The 14,875-nt window shown below is 36.5% G+C and overlaps 1 protein-coding gene across 1 annotated transcript; it reads right to left on the bottom strand.

The window, feature by feature from the left end:
- Positions 1 to 2,738: 2,738 nt before the first annotated feature.
- Positions 2,739 to 6,175, bottom strand: LOC132611832 (uncharacterized). Its single transcript, XM_060326199.1, has 2 exons — positions 6,025 to 6,175; positions 2,739 to 3,001 (listed from the first exon to the last, which is right to left on the bottom strand). Exons 1-2 carry the CDS (start codon positions 6,173 to 6,175, stop codon positions 2,739 to 2,741), a joined length of 414 nt encoding a protein of 137 aa, XP_060182182.1.
- Positions 6,176 to 14,875: the final 8,700 nt, after the last annotated feature.

Genomic DNA, 14,875 nt, shown 5'->3' with positions numbered 1-14,875 from the left:
TTAGAAATCTAATTCACGAAAATCATAGAAAGTGAAAAATGAACAAATAAAAGAGAATGCTTAAGAATGTCGAACTCGTTCTTTGTTGTCGTTCTTTCGCCATCCAAGTCAGAAACTGTTGCCTCATTAAACAAATATAGCCAGCATGAAACGCCAGAAATTGTGCCTTTCTATATGTGTGTTGTTTACTACGTACATAACATCTACACCTAGAGGTGAATTAAAAAAAATTAAAAATTATGAGTTTTAAATCACAAATTAACAATTATTTTGCTTACTGAATTATAGATAAATTAAATAAATATAAAACGATTTCTTAAAACAAATATAAAATTTGAGTCAAAACTACTAATACTGCAGAACCCGTAACTATAAGGGTGGCTCCGTCCCTACACCTGCACTTACTTGCTCTATATAGTTTCCTATGAGATAAAATTCAAACACATGATTCGACCCTGTGATATCACATTGAATTATGTGTACCATTTCATTATAAACTGAATTAGCGGAATTAAGCACAATTCTTCTATCCTACACTTAAGTTACTCGTCTTAGATCAGTAGCAACGTAACAAACCTCTCATGTACCTTTCTTCTCTCTCAACTGAAGCGGCAGAAAACAGTTCACAACCAAAAAAAAAAAAAAATCGCCAATAGGATCAAGGACCAGTTAATTTCGGATCGGCAGAAGCAAGTAATCGGAAAGATGACAGGGTTTATTTCTCCCAAGGAACACATCTGATCGTCTCCAAGCGTGGCTTTGGGGCTATTTTTGCGGACGGTTTTATTACCAATACAGTAAGTACGTTGGGTAATCAGATTATTTTGAAGAAGGGTATTTCAGTGATTTAACATTTAAGTTTAGGAGTTCATGCTTTTAATATAACTAGTCTCTATAAAGGTGCAATTGAACGTTATTCTCAGACAATCTCAATCATAGTAAAAAGTTTAGATAATGTTATTTTTAATTGTATATTTATTTTAGGATGAAGATACAAATATATCCCTCAACTTTGTGATTTATAGAAGATATACCTCTCATTAAAAAAAGTGGTGCGTATATACATTGTCGTTACACATATTGTACAAATATACCCTTTTCGCTGATGAAATTTGTTTTAAAAATCATTTGGTTAGTTTTTTAATTAAAAATGTCATGTAGCTTTTAAAAAATAAGTCTACCCATTTTTAGTAGACTTATTTTTTAAAAGACACGTGACAATTTTTTTCTAGTAAGTTGTCTGGTTCGTTTAAAAAGATATCTTTGTGACTTTAAAAAAATAAGTCTATCCATTTTTCTAAATGAACCAGACTCGACCCATCATAAAATAAATTAGAAAAATAAGTCTACTAAAAAAGAGATAGACTTATTTTTTACGTCATGTGGCATTTTTTGTATTTCTTAATTCACGTAGTGTCCGAATCCACTTCAAATTAAAACTTTAGTCAAATAACGTCTTAGGTAGTAACTTCTAGGATTTCTTTAGTCTTCTATCTCTATCTTTAGCAACTTCCCAAAAGGTCTTCTTTAGGAACGTTTGGCCATGAGAATTATTTACTTTTTTTGGATTTTTTTTGTCATTTTTTTCACTTTATGGTGTTTGACCATAAAATTTTTAAATAATTTGAAAAACAACCAAAACCTTGTTTTCCACTTTTTCCATTTTTTGTTTTGGACCTTTATTTTTGTTTTTTTGTTTTAAATTTATACCCCAAAAGTTTTTATGTTGCTCAATTTTTACCCTAAATGTTCATACAACTTTTTTGACTAGTCAGAGGCTACTTATGTTGCTAAGTTGCTCTCCACTCCAACAAACATTGAACATCATGTGCTAAGAAGTCTTTAAAAGAAAAGAAGCAAGTGAGAATTTTGCAACAAAGCCATACTTAGATATGATATATTTTCTGTGTACACCAGTAAGCTTTTCAGTTGCAGCCTTTTGATGGAAAGAAACCATCAGTCTTGAGCACTCCATAAGCTGATCTCGAGTATAGTTGTTAAATTTCTCGCACTGGTTATGTTTATTAATTGCTTTCGGTGATTTTGCTAGTTTTTTAAAAAATTGGGGTACAAATTATATTTCATGTTTTTTAGAAAAAGTACATTTCAACACCTAAATATTAGTTGCAAAAATTATGGTCAAACACAACTCCAACTCCAACTTCAGAAATTCCAAAAAAAGTGATTTTTTTTGGGTGTCTATGACTAAACACCTACTTAATCTTTTATGTCTTTCTTTACCTAAATCTTCTACCATTAAACTAAATATTTCTCTCAAGACAACAGTTTTTAACCTTAGAGAAACAACAAATTTAAAGAATCAATTTAAGAACTAAAAATACAAAAAAAAAAAAAAAAAAAACCAATGTAATCCCACAAAGTGGGGTCTGGGGAGGGTAAGATGTACGCAGACCTTACCTCAACCTTTTTGGGGTAGAGAGGCTGTTTCCGATAGACCCTCGGCTAAAAACATAGTCAATATAGACATCAAAATATCAAGGTAGAAAATAAATGGAGCAACATATAGTAATACACACATATGGATAATACTCTATGCGATACCTAGATACCACCACTTTTTTTTAAAAAAAAAAAAAGGAGATGGAAATGGCTAGCCCTCTCCCCCCCCCCCCCCCCCTCCCGTCTCCCCGACCCTATAGAACCTACCTTTTAGCCTGGGCGACACCTTCTTATCGCAAAACACCCCGGAGGCGAGCCTCCATTTCATCCACCCTGCTTTAATAGTGTGAGATGTCATCATCAATCTCTCCGTCCCCTTGTATTACGAACCCAAGATACTTGAAGCTTCCTCTTTTAGGTATAACTTGTGCCTCGATCTTCACTTCCACATTTTTCTCTTGCGTCACATCATTGAACTTGCGCTCTATGTATTCAGTCTTAATCCTGTTTAACCTGAAACCTTTAGACTCTAAGGTTGTTTTACAAACTTCCAGCCTATCGTTAACTCCACTACGTGTCTCATTAATCAAAACTATGTCATCTGTAAATAACACACACCACGTGTTACACCTCCCGTTTTCGTCACAAGGAAGTCTTTGGCTTGTTGGTGGTTTATGCCCTTAGCATGGAAATCCATACCCGAGTTTTTGGGAGATATAGTGTTTTTTTTTCACGAGTACCCAAGTATAAGTATACGTTCTTTACCATACGATAGGATTAGAAGCTAAACGCATCAAACCGTCGCAAATAGAATGGACTCAGGGAACTGGCAGAGAACCAGTCCCCTTTGACGAGCTGTCGACGTGTCGACGGTGGCGTCAACCCACGTTGTCGACACGCCTCCGTATCTAAATCTCCAGTGGTTGATTGATGGTGCAAGTCGACGGGCGGTCGACGTGTCGACGGGCCGTCGACCCGCTCATCAAACTACGCCACTGGAACTTTCTTGCACCATCTATATAAATGTAACCCCGCGACTTTATTCTTTATTTTTCCAATTCCAAACCAGAGAAATCCCTAATATATTTTCTCTCAATATTTTCCATCAAATTGGAGAAGTTTTAGTAAGATCCGAACCCGTAAAACCCGAGCTAGTGAAGAAGAAGGTTGTTTCTAGGGTTTTGTTGAAGTTGTTGAGATTTGGAATTGAAGTTGAAGTTTGAATCTTGGAATCCTAGACCTCTCAAGGTATGTACATGGTTCTTACCTTTATGGTTGAGTTAATTACCAAGAGTTTTGGTGGTTTAAGTAAAGAAAATATAGTTATGAAAGTTGTAAAATTGAATAAGGGCAAAGTTGGACTTGAAGGCTATTTTGGGGAATGAATTGGAGTAGAATTGATTATATTGTGATATGTAGGAATCGATATTGTCAGGGATTGTGTTGTAATTGATATTTGAGTTGAAGTGGAAATTAAGGGATTATTGAGTTACGAAGGGGATGTTGCCCGAGATTTGTTAAGTTCCCTTTTCACTTAAATTAGATAGCAAGTGATGTAAATAGTCTAATTGTGGCCCATGTTACCTTGATTGTAGACTTACGAGTCCGAGAAGTAGAAGTTGAACGATTAGATACGCTTTAAGGTATGTAAGGCTATCCTTTCTTTCATTTTTGGCATGATCCTATGATATGAGCGAACAAACGTCTGAACGAGCTTCCATATTACTCTACCCTTAAGAGCAGTAGGAGTACCTCATTCTTTGATGATCCCATGCTCCTTGTTATGATTGTTCCTTCTGTTCTTGGGTCATGAGATTCCATATATAGACGATGTTAGCCCAAAAGATGTTTATCGGAGGTAGTACGACCTTATGTCACTCCCAGAGCTCTAGTTACTCATTATACATATGCATATTGACCCTTGACCAGAAGGTGTTATATACGCATATATTATATGTATATTGGGTGTGGGGAACGGATAGGCGTTATATACGCATTACCACCTGATCAGCTGGTACACAGAGATGATGATGATGATATATGGATCGGTCCGTACATTCCTCGGCACTATTATATGATATATGGATCGGGTCGTACGTTCCTCAGCACTATTATATGATATATGGATTGGGTCGTATGTTCCTCGGCACTATTATATATTATGACCTATGCATATCATGCGCCCTCAGAGGCACTATCCTGTTCTACAGATGTTCCCATATGTTTATCTACATATGCATTCAGATATTGAGATTTGCTTTCATGATTCTTATGTACTTATGTTCCTATGCCTTATATACTCGGTACATTTTCCGTGCTGACTCCCCTATTGCTCGGGGGGCTGCGTTTATGCCCGCAGGTTCAGGTAGACAGAGAGACGATCCAGCTCAGTAGGATTTCCCCTCAGCTGTATTCAGTGCGCTCCACTCGATTCGGAGCTGCGGTCTATTTTGGTATGCTATTTTGAGATGTACATGCGTATATGGGTATGACAGGGCCCTGTCCCATCCTTTTTACAGTTTTCTATCCCATTAGAGGTTTGTAGACAGTTGTATGTAGTTGGTACGTCATGTTGCCTTGTCGGCTCCCATTCTTTTGTGTACAGCATGTGTCGCAGCCTGGTCGGCTTTCATCGTTCCTTTTGGTGTACATATATATATATATATATATATATATATATATATATATATATATATATATATATATATATATATATATATATACGCAGTTGGTTGATAGTTCCTGATGCATATCTTTTGATGATATTGTGGTATAAGTTATTGTAGTTCAGATTGAGTTATTTATTGGCCCTTGTTACTCAATGTTACCCAGGTATAAGTATAGGGGTGTTTGGTCACTAGAGATCAGACACTCATCGCGGCTCATCGGTTTGGGTCGTGACACCACGTGATATGATCCTACTTGGCACACTTCACTTCAAGACATCCACCCAAGGCCAAGTCATGGAACTTCAAACTCTACAAGCGGCGTGGATGACAAGGATGGCATGGAAGGCCTTTGGAGGCTCTTACAAGCCACACAAGATGGCTTATGGTGTGTAAAAGGTGGCTTGGTAGTGGAAGACTACAATACGAAGACTAGCCAAACAAGACCCTTACTTCATTAAGGGTAGCATTGTAATTGCCTATTAGTCTTCTTTATTTAGCTTGTATATATAGCTTGTTTTTCATTTCATTACTTAGCTTTTGATGAATTATGAATATTTTGAGTGTTTTAGGGTTATCTCTAGAGAGAGAAACTTGTGAGAGGCCTTTGGTAGGCTCTTGTTGATTCTTGAGTTGTTGAGAGGTTGGTTGCTAGGGAATTCAATTCCCTTGATGTCAACTTAAGAATTTGGTGTTTCTTTTGATGATAATTTAGAGGTCTTAGTTTTATATAACTTTGGTTGCTAAATTGAATCTTAAGTTGTGTCAAATTATCTATCTTTCTTTTCCTTTTGTTTATCTTCTTACTTTCTCGTTTCCGCGTATCCGTTCTTGTATCACCACGGCACCTCCTCTTGAATATGTCGCGTCAATTCGCCCATCACTAAGGCAAATAGAAACGGGCTAAGGGTTGATCCCTAGTGCAACCCCATCAGGACCAGACAGTGTTCTGAATCACCTCCCACTGTCCCAACCCGGGTCTTGGCACCATTGTACATGTCCTTAATCGCCCTGATGTAGGCCACAGGCACACCTCTAGACTCCAGGCATCTCCAAAGGACCTCCCGAGGGACTTTATCATATGGCTTCTCCAGGTCAATGAACACCATGTGTAAGTCTCTCTTTTTATCCCTATAATGCTCAACCAATCTCCCGACGAAGAGAGAGAGAGAGAGAGAGAGAGAGAGAGAGAGAGATTATAATGGCCATACCTTCTTGGGCAACTTACATAAATAACTACCTTTTAATGCTTGCTTTCAATCCGTGGCTACTTTTTGCTATTTACAATTCGTAGCTACATTTAGGCATTTTCGCTGTATTTGACTGTATTGCAGTGTATTTGAATACACTGTTCAATTGTATTCAACCTTTTATGATGTCACATGTATTTGGGTACATGCAACCTTAATTTCTCTGAATACATGTGTATTCAAAATGATGTATTTAAGTGCATTTAAATACACGATGGGGCTGTGTATTTTAGTGTATTTATATATTGATGTATTCTATTGTTTTGGGTGTAGTTGAATGTATTCGACTGTATTTGAATGTATTTCGACAAAATTTCAAACACAAAAATTCAAATACACTGTATTTACTCAAAAAATTGTATACAAATATATATATATATATAGATTGTTGTCAAATTGAAATACATCAAATGTGTAAATTTCTGTTGTATAATAATACAGTCAAATACACATGTACCTGACTGTATTAACAAAATTGGCTGCACCACATTCACGTCAAATAGCTGGATTGGAGATGGATTTACTATAAATTATCACAGCATTAGAAAAAAGAACAAAAATTTGAAATGCAATTAAGCTTTCATTACAAACAGGTAGTACGAGTTCGGTGCGTGGAATTATATGCCAAAACTAGCTACGCATTATAATTAGGACTAAAATATAGCTACGGGCTGTAATTTTTCCGAACTCTAGCTATTTAGGATAAATAAGAGCATATGTTTGCTCTATAATTTAAAATTTCCTACCTTGAACCCATCTTCTAATTAACCCAAGAAGTCGGACATCTCACAATAATTGATACTCTCCAAGTTAAACACTCTTTAGATTTTTAGAATTGAATTTTATAACCTTGTGCGTCTTCCGAAAGACAAACTATACTACTTAACCAATAAACAATAGGAGTTTTCCTAAACCATGATGCTAACAACACTTTAAGCGTAGATATTGTATGAGTCCTAGTAGAAAAAAGCTTAATTGAATAATATGAATCCTAGCAATACAAATTTAAATATTACAATTTTATCCAACATAGGGTTGTCTCCTTAAAAAGTATTTCAACTTTTAAAGGGCATTAAAGTCGTTTATTATTTGAAGGATATTTTTGTCAACCAACATTTATATTCATGCTTTTATAATATATATATATATATATATATATATATATATACACGTGTGTTGCATGAGTGTCCCTCGACATTATTATTAAAATTATGTTAAAATGCTAAATTGTACTTGCATGTTGTCACCTAATTCTAAGGTTAACATAGTAGGTTCTTGTCTGAACATGAAAACTTTTTTCGCGCTATACAACTACAAATCACTCTTTCAAGTCACCCTTAAAAGTTCTTACATAAAGATCATTGTATAAGTGAATTCCTTGCACGTTATCTTTGGTCCACTCGTGTTCAAAAGCCAGAAAGCCTTTCACAAATAGATTTTCTTAATTTTTAACTTGCTTGCCTTGTCAGATAATGAGTCAGTAATAAGAGTCTGTGACTTGCATGAAAAATAATTAGGTTTCCTCATATATAACTCTTAAAATTCTTAATGGGCATAATTTGAAGAGGAATAAAGTCACGTATAAATTTGCTAAAAGTTAGATTATTACCATACTAATGGGTGATCTCACCAAAACGGTACCAACTTATTTCATTGTTGTCTTGTTAAAATAGGCTTCATAAGTTCCTAGTTACGACACTGTCACAAGAAGCTCCATAGTGTCATTATTGCCTTGTCAAAATAGGCTCCGCAATTATAGGGGAAATTTAGGTGAATAGATGAATAAATTAATGCAATGTTACACCCCGTATCTTAGAACTAAGGTTAGACTCGTATCGTTAGAGTTTTAGTGAAAATTTGAAAGGTTGTACGTATTACGAAAGTGGTTGACAAGCCTACTTCGACCACCCATAACCCCTTGATTCGTTGAGAGTTTGAAAAAGTTCCTCAACGAAAGTTGTAGTACGTAGAAATACCTTTTCAGGCATATAAGGATCAGGCTAATTGGAGTTCGGAGCAAAGAGATATGATCGTCTCAAAATGGCTAAGAGAGAGGTGCTTAAGATTCGGTAGAATCGACTAAGTTTTCGATACGTCTGCCTTCCATCCCAATTACAGGAAAATTCGTTGATAATTTGAGAAAACTTAAAACATGAAAATTGTATCCCTTTAGAATAGCTTTCCAATGGTATATTGTGAAGCCCGAACGAAGCTATGTGCTAGGAGTTATGCCTATTTTACTGAACGCTGTCGACGAAGTGTAAAAGTGTCAGGGGAGCTAGCTGAGCTTGCCCCAAAGTGAGCCAAGGGCTCGCCTTGGGCCGCGCTCAACGAGGTAGGGGCCCAAAAGTGGGAAAAATTCAAGAAAATCGTCTAAGTGTAAAATGGACAAGGGAGCTCATTAAGCTCGCTCCAAAGCGAGGCAGGGGCAAGCCATAGACTGCGCTTGGCGAGCTTAGGGGTCCAAAATGGCCCATGCTATAAATTCAACACTTAACTTGAAATTTCATTTATCAGACATTCCAACTTCGTTCTAAAGCCCTAAGCAGCCGTTTTCCTCCTTTCCTCATCCTCCCACGTCATGGTAAGATCGCTCTAACGATTCCTAAGTAATTCTTACATTAATTTATGAATTATAACATGATTGGTCACTACCCAGTGTAATCCCACAATAGTGGGGTCTGGGGAGGGTAAGATGTACGCAGCCTTACCCCTACCTGGGTAGGGAGGCTGTTTCCGATTGACCCTCGGCAACCCTCCTCCTTTATCCGGGCTTGGGACCGGCAATGTGAGCGAGCTCACACAGGCGGAGTTATGAATTATAACATGATTCTTAAACAAAAACATAGGATTTCCAAGGTAAATCCTTCCCAAGCGATTCAAAGCTAGAGTTTTAGTGTTCTTCGTCAAAGAAGCAGTTTAATTCGTTGGATTGGAGCGTTTACAGGTATATAGAGTTTCTATCTACATGTGGGAACATCATTGTTCTTCCTCAAGTCATGTTCTTCCATGATTATGCAAGAGTTCACTAAACTAGGGTTTTTAGCCAAGTCCATGATAACCCTAAGTTCATGTACCATGATTTACCATGTTTGAAATATATATTCGTTGTTGTATTCCTAATCTTCTATTTTGGTTATTGGGAATCCGTCCGTAATCCATAAAAACCCATAGATTGCGTTCCATGGGTTCATACATGCAAGTTATAAAATATTATGTTTATTTTTATGAAAATCCTACATGTTCCCATGTGATATGATTCTAATTGGCTCTAGTGCATTTATAGAACCTATGATTAGTGGTGGAGCTCAACTTAGAGTCTATGATTTTAATAGCGAAGGACGAATCGTATATAATTCTTCTAAGTTAAGAAGTTCAAGGACAGTTCATGATTATTTCCTGTTCTTAGGTACACACAAACAAGCAGTACAGTTATTCTAAGCCATGCACAAATCAATTTTTTCGTTAAACCACTACAAATCGTGGGGTTGGGCAGAGTTTATTAGTACCAAATTATTTTTATAACCTATATATTTCATAGAAAGTGGAGGTAATTCGATATAAAATGATAAGAGAAATAAAAGAAAAGAAGAAAAGATTCGGTGGGGTTACTGCCGTTTGTGATGATCTATGCATGTAGTCGTGTACCATAGTCTTCTTTGGTATTATTATTAAAAAGAAGTGAGCAGTAAAAAGATTCATAAAATTATAACGTGTACCGTGTACCGTGTACTCACATAGCCACACATATGAGGTAGCTTTTCAATTTGTTACATCAAAAGGAATAAGATTCATTGCATCTTAATTAGTTGGATGGAATTGCTAGTATTCAAAAACCAAAACAAAATATCTCTTCTTTTTTGTTATTGGACATCACAAAATAATATTAGTTGCAGAGATTTTGTTACACAATATAAGTGTAGGTTTCACTATCACTATGATCGTATGATGAACTCTTCTGCACTAATGTGCAAACAAGCATGGCCAAAGTTGCTAAACTTGCGAAATTTGCCTTAGAAGGACAAGGTTGTGGTGGTCATGGGAGTACTGGTGCCGGAAAATCAAGACTCTCCATCGATTAGCCACTCAATTCAGAGGAGAAACAATAAATTCCGACAAAATACAAGTGTACAAAGGCCTCAATATTGCTACGAACAAAATCACTCATGAGGAACGTTGCGGTGTACCTCATCATCTCCTAGGTGGCGGGTTGCCATCCCCATTTTAGGGAAGTTCAGTGACAAATATAGGTTTTCAAATGCGTTCTCGAATGTATTTACTAGGCATTCGGGATTGTTTTATGTGTCATTGAAGGGTGGGATTAAAACTGCAATGCTTAGAGAAGCATACAAGGATGGTGAGTTGATAGATCGAGACCCACTTCTTGAGATTAAATACAAATTTATTAAGTTACTTGATGAGGGCCACAGACAGAGAGCTGAGCAATTGAAGTTGCAGAGAGAGATGGTTCGGGAGGACATGAAAATGATGGCAGTTAGCAATGCTGGACTAGACGATCAAAAATGCGAAGAGGAGTTACTGGGAGAGGAGGAAGATGCCAAGCTTTCAACTCTAGCTTCATCTTGAAAAGTATAATTGTTAGTGATGTCAGAACGAGGAGTCCTGTTGTGTAACTTCGCAAGCCAAAGCCCAATAATATCCTGGGTTCAGTGTGTGTGGGATTTTCATTTTAAAGATGCTACATTTCAGAGAGGATTTTTCTTTCGGAAAAGGGCCAAAATTACTCTTGAACTTTGGAAAATAGTTTATCCATACCCTTCGTTATACTTTAGGGTCAATTATACCCTTACCGTTATACTATGGGGTCAATTATACCCTTATGTCACACAGTTGCCACGTGGCATCATCCTAGCCCTTCAAAATTATTTTCCCCTCAAATAATTTTTTACCCACTAAAATAACCCAACCCGACCAGAGCCGAATTTTTTTTTCAACCAAAGTGATACGGACCCAACCCATTACCCCTTGGCTGGAAAAAAAAAATTCGAGTCGGGTTGGGTTATTTTAATGGGTAAAAAATTATTTGAGGGGAAATAATTTTGAAGGGCTGAGATGATGCCATGTGGCAGCTATTAGACATAAGGGTATAATTGACCTCATAGTATAATGGTAAGGGTATAATTGACCCTAAAGTATAACGAAGGATATAAATGAACTATTTCCCAAAGTTCAGGGATAATTTTGGCCCTTTTCCGTTTTTCTTTTGATAAAAGAAGATGAAGATGCCTTGCATACGATTTTGTTGTTCGTATCAAGTCATTCTTTTTTCTGCAAACCTATGCTTGCCTCGGGGCAAGGGTTCATCGCGCTGGATTTCACCCCATGCTTTTGCGGATTCTTGTTATAATAGTGATTACAGACTAGCATAGCAGAGAGTTCCGGGAATTGTGCCACTGCTCATTTTCAGTTGAAATTAGCAGAACGCTTATGATCTACTAGACACTGATGTTGCAAAGCAACTGCATCTTTCAACTTTTTGGGACAAGAAGTTATTGTTGAACAGTTTCACAAATTTGTATGGACATTCTTAGCTTCTCTAAGCATTGCAGTTTTAATCCCACCCTTCAACGACACATAAAACAACCCCGAATGCCTAATAAATACATTCGAGAACGCATTTCAAAACCTATACTCCTCACTGAACTTCCCTAAAATGGGGATGGCAACCCGCCACCTAGGAGATGATGAGGTACACCGCAACGTTCTTCATGTGTGATTTTGTTCGTAGAAATATTGAGGCCTTTGTACACTTGTATTTTGTCGGAATTTATTATTTCTCCTCTGAATTTAGTGGCTAAGTCGATGGAGAGTCTTGATTTTCCGGCACCAGTACTCCCATGACCACCACAACCTTGTCCTTCTGAGGCAAATTTCGCAAGTTTAGCAAATTTGGCCATGCTTGTTTGCACATTAGTGCAAAAGAGTTCATCATACCGATCACGATAAGATAATAATTGTAATAACTATGCTTCAATCTCAATTAAGTAGGGATGCCAGTAAAATTTTGTGGCTATGGCAAAATGGGTACGGAGGAAAGTACCTTATGAATTGAAATGCCGCAAATTGACAATGTGTTGTTTTGGAGAAAGAAATGTTCTTCTATGAGGCTTTGGCTGGTAATGGTTTGCGAGCTTTATATAATGGCCCTCAGGTCGTGAAAAGCTAAAGGGAATATAGCAATGATAGAGCAAATGATTGATTTGACGAAAAGAAGTGTCACATTGTAGGTCCCAATGGTTGAAAATGGGTTTAAAGTACTGTTTTTTTGAATTAAAGAACCAATGCCTTTTGGCTTGAGAAGCAAATTTTAATTTCTGAAAGTCAGGTCAACATGTTTTTCCCAACAAAGAAAGAAGAATAATCAAAATAAACCTTTTTTTTCAAAAAATATTTTTGTAAAAGTTGAACCAAAACCAAAGTCAAGACCACCCCTAGTGTTAATTTCTTCTTTTTGGTTTTCTTCTCTTTTTTTCTTCATACTTTGAGTTTTTCTTTTAAAAAATCTTTTTGGGATACAGTGGCGGTGATAAAGTAGGTACCTCTATTTTATACTAGCAAATAAGAATTATGAAATCATATGTAAGCTATTTCAGCCATTACTCGTGAAAGGTGATATAAAAGTTTAATAAATACATTAATTTGTTATTTGTCAACTTGGAATAAGTAATTTGGGAGTTAATTAGAACGCTTTCTACCAAAGCGATTTCATTTCCATATTTCGAACTCTAAACTTTTGGTTAACTATGGAGGTTTGTGGTCCATAATCAGTGGTGGAACCAGGATTTTCAGTAAGAGGCCGTTCAAATATGAAAAAGTAAACACACGAAGAAATCAAAGGGAGTTCAACGTCTACTATGTATACATACATGTAATTTTCCACCTTCCTCCCTCCACCCCTGTCCATAATTACTTACTGACTAATTGAAAAGTCATTTTATGGACTCTAAGTATGGTTACTCTAAATAGTCACAAAGACATCATAAGTAAGGAGGTAACAATGCATAATAACGCACAAGAAATGATCTTTTTCCCACATCCACTCTTTTCCAGATTCTCTCCTTATGGTCAATTGGTTTACTGATTTAGATATTGAAGTATAAATTCTGACACGATGTAGTATAAATTCTAGCACGATGTAGTAGCTGATTTAGTTGTTCAGGTGACTGACATTTCTTATACTTTTAATGCAGTATGTAGATGAAATTATGCTCCTAATGCGTGTGAGGCAAAGCACTTTCACTGAGCACTATGCTTCCACAGATATAATCTTGGATCTCGACTTCTACAATATCATGCTCAAGCGGTACACAGAGTTGTCGGATGAAAGCACACAGCCGGAAGTTATTCCATTCAAGCGAACGCTTGATGATTTTATATGGGATGATGTTGTTTTCACTTATTCTAGGGGTACTATACCAGCCACAGGTGGTCGCGAGTGAGTTGGTGCCAAAAGGGTGCTTACTATCATGAACATAAATGTCAGACAGTTTGTCACCCTCAAATTCATAATTGAAGAGAGGGTGATAAATGTTTATGAGTGCAACCTCCCAAAAATCCAAGATGATGAGTTCATCATCCACATCCTACCAGTCATTGAATTATGGCCGAAGCTACTGAAGCAGAGTGGCATGTTTGAACACTTGCCTGAAAAGCTGCTCAACGAAGCTTGGGAATTTGTGCGGAAGGAGAATCTCCCCCGCAATGAAACTGCAATGGCATGCGGATCGTATTCACTTGCTTTTATTGAGCACTTGCTTACCGGCACTAACATGATGAAGCCTGAGACTCTATTGTGCGACAACTCAGTGGCGAAGATGCAGTGGCGGTGGGCAGTGGGTGTGATGGATAAAGTTTTGGAGCCCTGAGCTGGCTGTTTAACAAATTACTACCTGAACAATTTTTTTTTTTGTCCTTGTTATTATTTATGAATGATGTTGCAACAAATGCAACAGATAATACAGTTGTTGAAAATGTTGCAAAAAATTACTAATCTACTAATCTGTTTAGACAAGTTGCCTAAATGATTGGAACAGATCATACAGTTGTTGAAGAAGTTGCAACAAATTACTAATCTGTTTCAACAAGTTACTACTCCATTCCAACAAGTAACTAATTGGTTTAAATAAGTTACTAATCTGTTGTATTAGATCACACAGTTATGGAAGAAGTTGCAACAAATTGATAATCTGTTTCAACAAGTTACTAATCCGTTCCAACAAGTAACTAATCTTTTAAAACAAGTTATTAATCTATTGCAACAAATCATACAGTTGTGGAAGAAGTTGCAACAAATTACTAATCTGTTTCAACAAGTTACTAATCCGTTCCAACAAGTAATTAATCTGTTTAAACAAGTTACTAATCTGTTGCAACAGATCTTACAGTTGTGGAAGAAGTTGCAATAAATTACTAATGATTTTAGTAGATATATATATATATATATATATATATATATATATATATATTGATCAATAAATATGGTTGATTTCCATTTTTATCACTAAATATGGGTGAATCAAGCAGTTCACATCAATTCAC

Source organism: Lycium barbarum, chromosome 9, assembly GCF_019175385.1.
Source record: "Lycium barbarum isolate Lr01 chromosome 9, ASM1917538v2, whole genome shotgun sequence".
NCBI lineage: Eukaryota > Viridiplantae > Streptophyta > Magnoliopsida > Solanales > Solanaceae > Lycium > Lycium barbarum.
Note: the sequence above shows the minus strand (reverse complement) of the source record. Positions and strands in the feature narration are given on the sequence as shown.

Excerpts from the sequence above, each read along its gene's own strand:
- LOC132611832 (XM_060326199.1), bottom strand. The coding sequence starts at position 6,175 with ATGGTGTTCATTGACCTGGAGAAGCCATATGATAAAGTCCCTCGGGAG. Across the intron at positions 3,002-6,024 it reads CCGGGTTGGGACAGTGGGAG|ATGACATAGTTTTGATTAAT; the intron begins GTGATTCAGAAC and ends TGTTATTTACAG.